This window comes from Mirounga leonina, unplaced genomic scaffold (assembly GCF_011800145.1).
Source record: "Mirounga leonina isolate KUSES-001 unplaced genomic scaffold, KU_Mleo_1.0 Mir_239, whole genome shotgun sequence".
NCBI classification, from domain to species: domain Eukaryota; kingdom Metazoa; phylum Chordata; class Mammalia; order Carnivora; family Phocidae; genus Mirounga; species Mirounga leonina.
Window position 1 is genome coordinate 74,716 of NW_023270624.1, and position 9,869 is coordinate 84,584.

At 43.4% G+C, this 9,869-nt stretch overlaps 1 protein-coding gene across 1 annotated transcript; it reads right to left on the reverse strand.

The window, feature by feature from the left end:
• Window positions 1-587: 587 nt before the first annotated feature.
• Window positions 588-9,869, reverse strand: TRIM52 (tripartite motif containing 52). Its single transcript, XM_035029359.1, has 2 exons — window positions 5,680-9,869; window positions 588-1,008 (listed from the first exon to the last, which is right to left on the reverse strand). Exons 1-2 carry the CDS (start codon window positions 6,454-6,456, stop codon window positions 694-696), a joined length of 1,092 nt encoding a protein of 363 aa, XP_034885250.1. The 5' UTR covers window positions 6,457-9,869; the 3' UTR covers window positions 588-693.

The window sequence follows — 9,869 nt, forward strand, 5'->3', positions numbered from 1 at the left end:
ACAGGAACAGACAGGTTCTGGTTTTATAAGTTCTGCATAATACTTAAAAACCAAAGCGAAAAAAATGACTGTCAAAGTGATTGGCTCTGCTGAAACTGATGTTTGCTGAAGTGATTGCCTTACTCATCATTTCTAGATCTTCATTTCATATACTGCTTTATCTGTCATAGCCCCTGTTCTCCCAAATGGCAGTGACAGAGGCAGCTCTGGTTTAAAAAAAGGTCTGCTGACTCTGCCACCTGCCTGCCAAGAGCTGGGAGAAGTATGAGTCGTATCAATTAATCCACTAAGACTGCGTTTAATAAGGTTCTAGCTAGGTGGAGCTATTCTTCCATTCAACACTTTTAAACATGTAGGTCAGTCACTGGCTATAGGGTATATGTAAAGCTGGTAATGGCACATCTGTGGATTTGACCACTTTCCCTGAGTAGAGACCAATGGTTCTCAACCACGGATGATTTTGTTTCTCTCACCCCTCTCCACAAGACATTTGGAAATGTTGGGAGATATTTGTGGTTTTCACAGCTGGTGGGGGAGTGCTACTTACATCTGGTGGGTAGAGTCCCGGGATGCTGCTAGGCATCCTACAGTGCACAGGACAGCCCCCCTCCCCCGAAAATAATTATCTTACTCAAAATGTCAATAGTGCTGAGGTTGAGAAACATAGATCTAGGCTACAGTGTGGATCAGTTCTTAAAAGTCCCGACTACTCATAAGGTCCAGGCTCAGTGGGATAATAATTAAGGCTAGCAAGTGTCTATTAAATTGGGAAGGAAAAAAATTAGGAGTCAGTGGAACTGTGGCCTCCATAAAACTGAAGGGCAGGTATAACTGGAGTGTGTTTGACTGCACTAGAAGGCTAAGAGCTAAGGTCATAGTGCAACTGGAGATGAGGATTTCAGATGTGTAGCAAGTCTGTGTAAAGATGAGGTCCCAGGTACAGCCACAGGAGTAGCGAGGAGCAAGTTTAAACAGTCTGACTTGTGATACAGCAGTCAACAGCTGAACCTAGTAGGGAAAACATTCATTAAACAGATGAGTATCTGGTGAATATGAATATACCAGTTTTTCTCAATGTTTTTGTAACCCATAGCTCTACTTCTCATATTACCTAAAAATCTCACATTTTCCCACCTTCAGTGCTATTTAAAATTTCACAATTAAGTATCATGACTAAAAATCAAAGCAACGGTAATTTTGTAAGGCAAAATTTATTCAGATGATGTGATAACCCAGTCACTGTTAAGCCTTAACTTTTCTTTCCTAGGTGGTGTAGAAGATGTAACAAAACACAAGCTGCTTTAACAATACTCTGGTACTGCTTTCTCCGCAGAGCTAGATATACCCCCTCCCCCCAAAAAAGCTTTTAAGATGTAAAGAGAAAACGGAATGAATTCTTCTCATCTTTTTAGACATTTTATATCCCAATTTCTCTAGAGTCTTTATCTGGAAGTTTCTAGTCAAAACAATCAGACTTTTGAGTTCTACATACTCCTCTTGAAGTTCTTTCAGTGAGGACCAAATATCAGTGAAAACATTCTTTCCAAAAGCTACCACGGGTAGATTTTAAGAACAACGTCAAGAACAAATAGTTCTGGATATTTCATGTTTTTTTTCTTGAAATAACTTTTATGAATCTAGTCCTTCAAAGATGGCCAAGCAAATTGGACATTTTTAGTATAAGTTTGCTATGTGTAGCTGGATTTTTGGTAAGTTTTGCTTAAAGTATTTCTTTTTTTTTTTTGCTTAAAGTATTTCAAAACAAGCAGGGATGTTGGTGCTTGCATTTTGACATTTCATGGTCTATGTGTTTTAAGCTTCAATGCATTAAATTCTGCTGAAAGTTTTAATTTATGAAATTTTAAAGTACAGATTCTCTTTAGGTGGTGTTTCAAAATCAGAGGGTTGTTTTGTCATTGGTGTTCCAAAATCAGTTCTGTCCATAAATTCAGCTGAATACAGTTGACAACCAAGGAACCTCAGTATGTAACAGAAAATACTCTTCAACAGCATTCTGAACAGATCTTCAAAAATCAAGGCAAACTGGGATTGAATCTACCATTTTTCACAAAGGTTAACTGACAGAAAGGTGAAGATTTCCAGTAGATTATGGGCCAGTTGATGGAAGCTGATGCCTGGTGGTGATTGCTACAGTACATCTTAAACACAGTTTTCTTCAGTTTTTGCCAAAAACCCAGATTTAAAACACTACTGTAATGGATACCCTTATAATATTATAGTTTTCCTCCAACTCAGTTCATTTGCTACAGCTTCAAAAATACTGTCTTTAGTGGTCAAGTATTAGGCTTATGAAACCAGCACACTCAAGAGTTTTTAAAGCCTATTTTAAACATAAGCAAAGCACATTTTTATCAGATTCTTCTCAACTAAGCAAAGAAGGCTGAGCTGATGTTTTTAAAACATGAAGTTTGATATACTCAGTCATCAATCCAGAGTTAAGACTGCAGAAGTAGATGAAGAAAGTCTGGAATTCCTCAATTTCCTCTCAAAGTTGTGGCAGCACTTGGAATGCTAGGCTTCACAAGTTTCTCCATTTTTTTCTCCTTTGCAATTAAAAGGGCTATTTAATACTATGCTTTCATAGCCTTTGAAGATTGCTGTTAATATTCCAATACTGTCCAATCTTAAAGCTGCAGAGAATTGTGCTTTGCAGAATACTCCACTGTTGTTATAGCATAAATTTAACAGTGTTTGGCATGGTGTCACTGCCCAACATTTTCAGGTAACTCAGCTGAAGAAGTTCACCCTATCTTCTGCGTCATAACGTGAATATATACTTGATAAAAGCCTCAAAAAATTTTTTGGCTGCCATCTTTAGCTACCTCAAAGGAGAAAACAGAAAAAGGAGTACCGATGGTGGAAGTATCTGGTCCTTCTTGGAGAACGATGAGTGATTTTATTGGCGGCAGCTGGGTGGCAGAGCAATATAGGCATCCAGTTATGCCTGAGCCCCAAGAAGTGAAATCTTTGTTTATTTCCTTTTTATACACCCATCTGCCGCCTAAAACCTGACACCATTTAATGGTGCCCTTGGTCAAATCTATAAATGATCTTACTTTCATAATCCTCTGATTCTAGCTTGAAGAGTCAAGATGAACTCTAACTCATGGGATGGACAAAATGGGAGATGCAAATAAGTAAGCTTTTCAGAGCTAAAAAGCCTCTTTTTATACAAAATTAAACTTTAAAAGAACATTGACCTCAAAACAACATAACTATCTTGGATATGCTATAAAAATAGCAGTATGTTCCCACCCACAGTGAACATCTGCAGCTACCCAACCTGTCATACCTCATTAATTATAGGCCTTACTCTGAATGCTGCTTGTTCTATCTTTGTACTCCCACCAGCCAAGGAGTTCTTTCCAACTTTATTTCTTATGAAATGTTTTTTCTTTTTAACATTATACACTATAATTTTGTAAACTATAACTCTTCGCCATATCTGCAATGCTAAAATAATTTGTGAGGGAGAGAATGCCTTTCTCTCCTATTCCTAAAAATCACTGACTATTCCTTGAGTCTGTGAGTGACAACACTCTACTCAGTCCCTAAAACTAAAAAGCATGCTTACCTCCAAAGTAGATAAAAAATGTGTTGAATTGGTAGCTGACAAAAATTCACTGTAACCAGAACTGTGTGATGGATAATGCATAATATTAAATAAACCATTATACAAAAATAGTTTATTATAATGATTATTATTATGAGAGTTTATTCAGTAAAATTCTAAATTATGCTACTGTAATGTTATATGTTGAGCAATGAAAGGCAGTAACAAAACTATGTCATCAATTACTAAGTTTATACATACATAAAAAATTTTTACCTCTTCAATGTAATTCCTATGTTTGGCAACACCATCTACCTAAATTCTGGTATATGGTTGAACATAAAAGTTTTATTTCCCTTTAAATATTCTATATTTTGAAAGGGTTTATCCCCAATTTGTTTTACTTGGTTTTGGGGTTTATATTTACTGGTATGCTTTATAAGTAAGAGTGTTCTCTGGCTTCCCTGGTTGAAAAGACCATCTCTTTTCTCCTGTCTAAATTGGCTTTCAATTAAAATTTCAGTTTTGAAATCCTTTCAGAAAATTCTAACAGAGGATTGAAAGGTTACGTTCTTACATCAGCTTCAGTGTACTAAAACCCAGAAGTACAGGACATAGTTTCTCGGGGCAGCAACCTTTGTTACCCTGGGGAAAGCATGGTGCTAGGGTTTGTGCTTAAAGTCAAGTTTGTTTGATGAAATTAGCAGTGATTTGTAGTTAAGATTTGTGTCTTATGTGTCCACTTACCAGTAACTGTAAGTTGGAAGAGTATGATAGTAGCTAATGTACGATGTCTTAGGACAGTGTTCTGTTTATGTTTTGACTGCAATCCAGAGTAAGCAATACATTTTACTCTCAGACCAAGTATACACACATGTACATAAATTTAAAAGTTTCATAAGACAGTGTTTACCTTAATATGTTCCATGCACTCTGATATATTCTGTTTAATATTAAAATAATGCTGGGCATGACCCATTTATTTTAAGACCCACTAATTGGTCAACCCCCACAATTTGAAAACCACTGCTATAGGAGAACATGAGGAAATATTTTATAAACTGTAAAGTACACTGAAATGTGTATGCAGCTGCTAATGAATATCCAGGATAAGACTTTTACGGGCCTGAGACATTCTCTCCTTCCTTGGGTACTGCTAGGAGTCACATTCACCTAGGCTTTTGGTAAGGAAGGCAGTATTCAAACTGTCATTGAGACAACTCTGTAGTAACTCGGCAATGTATTAACCAAATCAGAACCCAAAGAAAAGAAGACAAGTTAGAGGAATATGAAAAAAAGCATACATCTGCTTAGTGCTTTATGGTTTATAAAATACTTTCACATACATGATCTCTTAATCTTAAGCCTAGGGGAAAATAAGCTAAGAGGTAGAGACCTGCCCAAGATTAGACAGTAAGTGGCAGAGCCAGGTCATCTGTTCCTAAATCCCTCACTCCTTTCACTGTGATAAAATACCAGGAAAGGAGAGTGATCAGGGCATGAGGCTTCTGATCCATCAAAAAGATGTTTATGTCCTCTGCCTCCCTCTGTAGGGAAAACAGACCCTACTGATGGGTGAGGAAGCAACCTCAGACTTTGGGAAGGGGGTGTGTCCAGTTGCACTTAATTTGTCCAGGACTCAAACCTGGCATTTCAGCCTATCAATACCAGTCATGTTTTTTTGTATGTGTGTTTTTTCTCCAGTCATCTGTTTTGACACTGCTCTGAGTTCCCAAATGTCTATTATCTACAAGTATTATGGCTTTCCATTCCTATGTGTTAAGGGTCCTGGGATCTTGGTCACGTACACACTCAGGACTCAACAGAGGGAAATCAAATACTAGGGATATGTCACCTATACTCAGATTCAAAGGGAATAACAGTAGTAGGCTTCTGGTGACTGTTGTGTCTTTGCTTAGCTTCCCCGGGGAAGCCAGTCGGCCTCAACCAATTTGTCTCCTTTCTCTACATATGCCCATCTCCATTATTGTGCCCTCATCTCTCACAAAAAAGAGGTTCAACTAGCAAGTACCCATCTCTCCCAGCTCCCCTTTTCTCTCCGCTCCCTTCAACCCCTCACCCTCTTTCCCCCTTGTGCCTCTCACCTTGTACTCCTGCACCACCTCCTCCAATGGCACCACACTGTGCTGTTTGTGGCTCCTGGATTCTCTGCACACCACACAGATGGCCTCTTTGTCCACCTCACAGAAGAGCTTCAGGGCTTCCTGGTGTTTGGAGCAGATGCCCTGGTCATTCCCCCAGCTTCCTCGATAAGGAGTGGGGCACATTTGGCGAATTATCTGGACCATGTTGGCCAGCTGCAAGTTGGGACGAAAGCTGCGACGTGTAAAGCTCTTTCGGCACTGGGGACAGGTGAACTGACGTGGAGGGGCCGGAGGAGGCAGGTGGGTGTCAGGATACAGCTCTTGGTCGTCCTCATCGTATTCTTCCATTATCTCCTCTTCTGGGTAGACGTCAATTCTCAGGTCATGTCTCAAGCCTCCCAGGTAATAGTCCTGGTCTTCCTCCTCCTCTTCCTCCTGGTCCACGTTGTCCCAATTTCTGACGCCACCGTCACCAACCCAGAGTTCATCATCTTGGTCCTGGAACACCTCCTCATCAGCATTGCCCTGGTACAAAACCTCTCGAATAGAGTTGTCCCATCCACCGATGGCCCCCTCCACATCGTCGTCCTCCCATTCATCTTCCTCCTCTTCCCTGTCTTCCTCATCTTTGCCCCACAGCTGGGTCACACACCCTCGGCAGAAGTTGTGCCCGCAGCCTATGGACACAGGATCCTTGAAGTAATCCAGGCAGATGGCACAAACCGCTTCCTCCTGAAGGGTCTGCATGGGGTTAGGAATAGTGGCATAGCCAGCCATTTTAATGCGCAGTCTGTGTGTGTGGATGCCTCAGCTCGGAGCTGAGGAGCTGGGGGACTGCTTTGCGGGCCTGCCTCCAAGCTACGCTTGTGACCCAAGGCTGTTCTCAACCCTGCTCTTCCTCCTCAGGCCCGCAGAGATGCCTTCCTCCCTTCCCTCAGGCTTTTTCCAGCTCAAGGCGCGAAAGCCCGCGGTCCAGACTCAGCCGCCCTCCAAGGGCATTGGGGGCTGAACCAGGCTGCAGCCTCCACTTTCCTTTGAGGCTCAGCTTGCAAACCCAGATCCTGACGTTTCTTGCTTCCCTCCGGGTTTACCCGATCCAGCGGCGTCCTCCTCAGGTGTCGACACTCCTCACCCAGCCCGAGGCGACAGAAAATGACGTAGGCGCTCTAACCCACACTCGGGAAGGGGTAGACTGAGCCGACGGAGGACCACATTCTCTATGATGCCCCAGGGGACGCCACAGCTGGGAGCCCGGCCGGCCATGCAGCCAGCCCGAAGAAGAAAAGACTAGTGAGAATAAGTAGAGGTGGAAAGAATCAATTTAAGCCATTGAGCGGCTTACCGCCGCTCCAGTTAGCCAGATACATGAGATTCGGCGGTCTCACCGGAGCCGGTACGCAGGAACTGACCCAAAACGGGGGGGAGTGCGGCGGCCAAGCTCGAGCTCTGGTGCACTTCCGGCCCTTCTAGCCGGAGACCTTTGTGGTAGTGAGAACGTCTTCTCAGAGGCTGCGCTCGGGGGCGGGGGCGTGCGCTGCAGAAACGCAGCGAGGTGGGGCTTGCGGTGGCGCGGAGTTGCTGTGAGGGCTAAGGATCTCGCGTGGGGGCTCGCGTGCCTCCCAACTTTTCTCCTCAAAACGGTTAACCCCTTTATTTTTATATTTATTTATTTGAGAGACAGAGTGCAAGCGAGAGAGTATAAGCAGAGGGAGAGGCAGGAGCAGGCTCCCTGCTCAGCAGGACCCTGGGATCACGACCCGAGCTGAAGGCAGCCGCTTAACCGACTGAGCCACCCAGGCGCCCCCAGTTAACTCCTTTAGTGCTGCCTGCAGAGCCTCGGCCTCCTAGCCCTGATCTCTCCCGCGACTTTTACTTCTATGTCCATCAGCACTGTCCTGCGACCACTTAGATACCTCAGACTCAGCATGCCCTACACTGACTTCTGTAGATCTTTTTTGCCTTCATTGATAATGCTTCCATTCACCGTCCACTTACCTATCTATGCACGCATGCATGCATCCATTCATCCACCCAGCTACCCATTCATTTTAATTCCATCCATCATATACATACATAACCCATCCATTTATCCATCCACTTTACAGGAACAAAAATGTAAGGCATGATCAATCCCTTCAAGGAGTTCAGAGTTCTAAGTGTGTGGTTTTCCATAACCCAAGGTTTTACAAGGTTTACTCGACCCTCACTAAGAAATGCACTGCACATGTTAATCCAATACAGACTTGTACATATATAACAGAAACAGAATTTCCCTTATGGCATTCAAGGCACCCTGATATGTTCTGTTCTATTTTCCCTAAGTAAGATGCTGTTCAAGATCCACTGGTATGATTGAACCCCTCATTAATTGGTCACTGTTTGGTTTGAGGAACACCACCTGCCCTAATGGAATCTTCAAGGCACCCTGGAATCCCTCCTCTCCTTCTCTGGGCCCAAACTTGAATCGTAGGTTCTACAGAGCAAGGATGGTAAATGTGCTGTTAACATTGTACATGCAGCTTCTCTATCATAGTGCTGATGGACATATAGCAAGTACTTCTTACATATCTGCTGAGTAAATAATGAACAAACCCAACAAATTGCAACCATCAAGTCCTGCTGATTTTTATTTCCTCAAATCTAGGCCACCTTCTCTGTCTCTGTTCCTGCCATCCTAGATCTGACCCCATCAGGTTCTGGCTGGACAAAAAGTTTCCTAAAGGGTCATGTGCACTCATTTCAGTCCATCCTGCAGCCAGCAGAACCATCTGCCTGAAATGGAAGTCTGACACACACATGCCAGGCTGTTGCCTCTATGTCTTTGGGCATATTCTCCCACCTAAACGGCTTTTGTCTCACTGCTTCACCCAGATATAACTCCCTAATTATCCAGGTCTCTGCCTAGGCATAATCTGAAGGAGATTCTTCCACGAGGCTGGTCCCAGGCTGTTTTAGCACCCCAAATCTGTCACTTTCTGAGTGACCTTGGATTAGTTTCTTAACAACTGTGCTGCCATATCCCCATCTGCAAAATAAAGATGATAGTGGCACACACATTAGGGTTGTTGTGAAGTTGGTATTCCAATTCCAATTATTGACATCCGTAATTAGAACGGTGCCCAATGGGGTTATCCCCATTACCTACCATTATATTCCTTTCCTGTAGTAGACAAGCCATAGAAGAAACTCACCCCATCTCCTGTTCTCTTCCTCTTTGAATAGGATCAAGAGATTGGGACAGTCTGGTGAAAAGTAGCCCACCATCTGTCGTTTAGTGGTTCTGAGAGCCTTATGTTTGGAGAGGGAGGGAGTTGAAACCCAGCCTTGACATGCCTACAGTAGGGCACCTACTGGGAGTGTTTGTTAGGAAACTAACAAATTCCCAGTATGCAATCTGGGACACTTCCCAGAGGTCCTGACTGAGCCTGAGGAGCCATGAGGGAAAATCTGAGCAACAAGAAGTGGAACTGTGTTTCAGGGCTGGAATACTCACCCATCTCTGAATGCAGGTTCTACCTTACACAGCAGCAGCTGGGGAGCAGAACAAGGGAAGAGGGGGCTGCTCAAAAGCAAATTCTTGCTTGCCGTTGGGGGGGGGGTGTACTGAACCCAGGAAGGAAGGAGGAGAGCTGAAGGAAAAGAGCAAGGGGGAACATGTACAGGGAGAAGAGGGTGAGAGAAGGCTAGAGGGAGCATCTTGGAGGAACTGGTAAGACTTAAAAGGAGCATATAATGGATACCCATTCTGAAGAATACCTAGGTGTATAAGAATCTTTAATACCTATTTCTTTTATCTTCTCTAAATTACCGTTCCTCATATCCAAGTGCCAGCTGGAAGGGGCTTCTTTCATATTCCCTCAGGTTGTTGTAAAGCCTCTCTTTCCGGGTTAGAAGAGAGGCTTGGTTTTAAGCCCCCTTGCAAGCCTGGCATCCCTGCAAAAAGGCATGCTCCTATTTGCAGGACTGCTAGCTGTCTCTTGAATCCAACTTGGAGCTGTGGGTTGTCAGAACAGGTGACCTGGCACACCCAGGGCATCAGGCCACTTTCTCAGGGCATTGGGAAAATGGCAGCGGTGGGGGGTACTCACAGGCTGGAGCTTAGCAATGGTGGTAGCTGCTGGTGTATTTTTCACAGGACTTGCAGAAAACGTATCCATGGAAACTCACATCAGCTTTTTTTTTTTTTTTCC

Bases quoted from the DNA above. Each gene is read 5' to 3' on its own strand.
- TRIM52 (XM_035029359.1), bottom strand. From the start codon at position 6,456: ATGGCTGGCTATGCCACTATTCCTAACCCCATGCAGACCCTTCAGGAG. The intron at 1,009-5,679 runs GTGAGAGGCACA...TTTCCCTACTAG, and splicing joins AGGTGGTGCAGGAGTACAAG to GTTCAGCTGTTGACTGCTGT.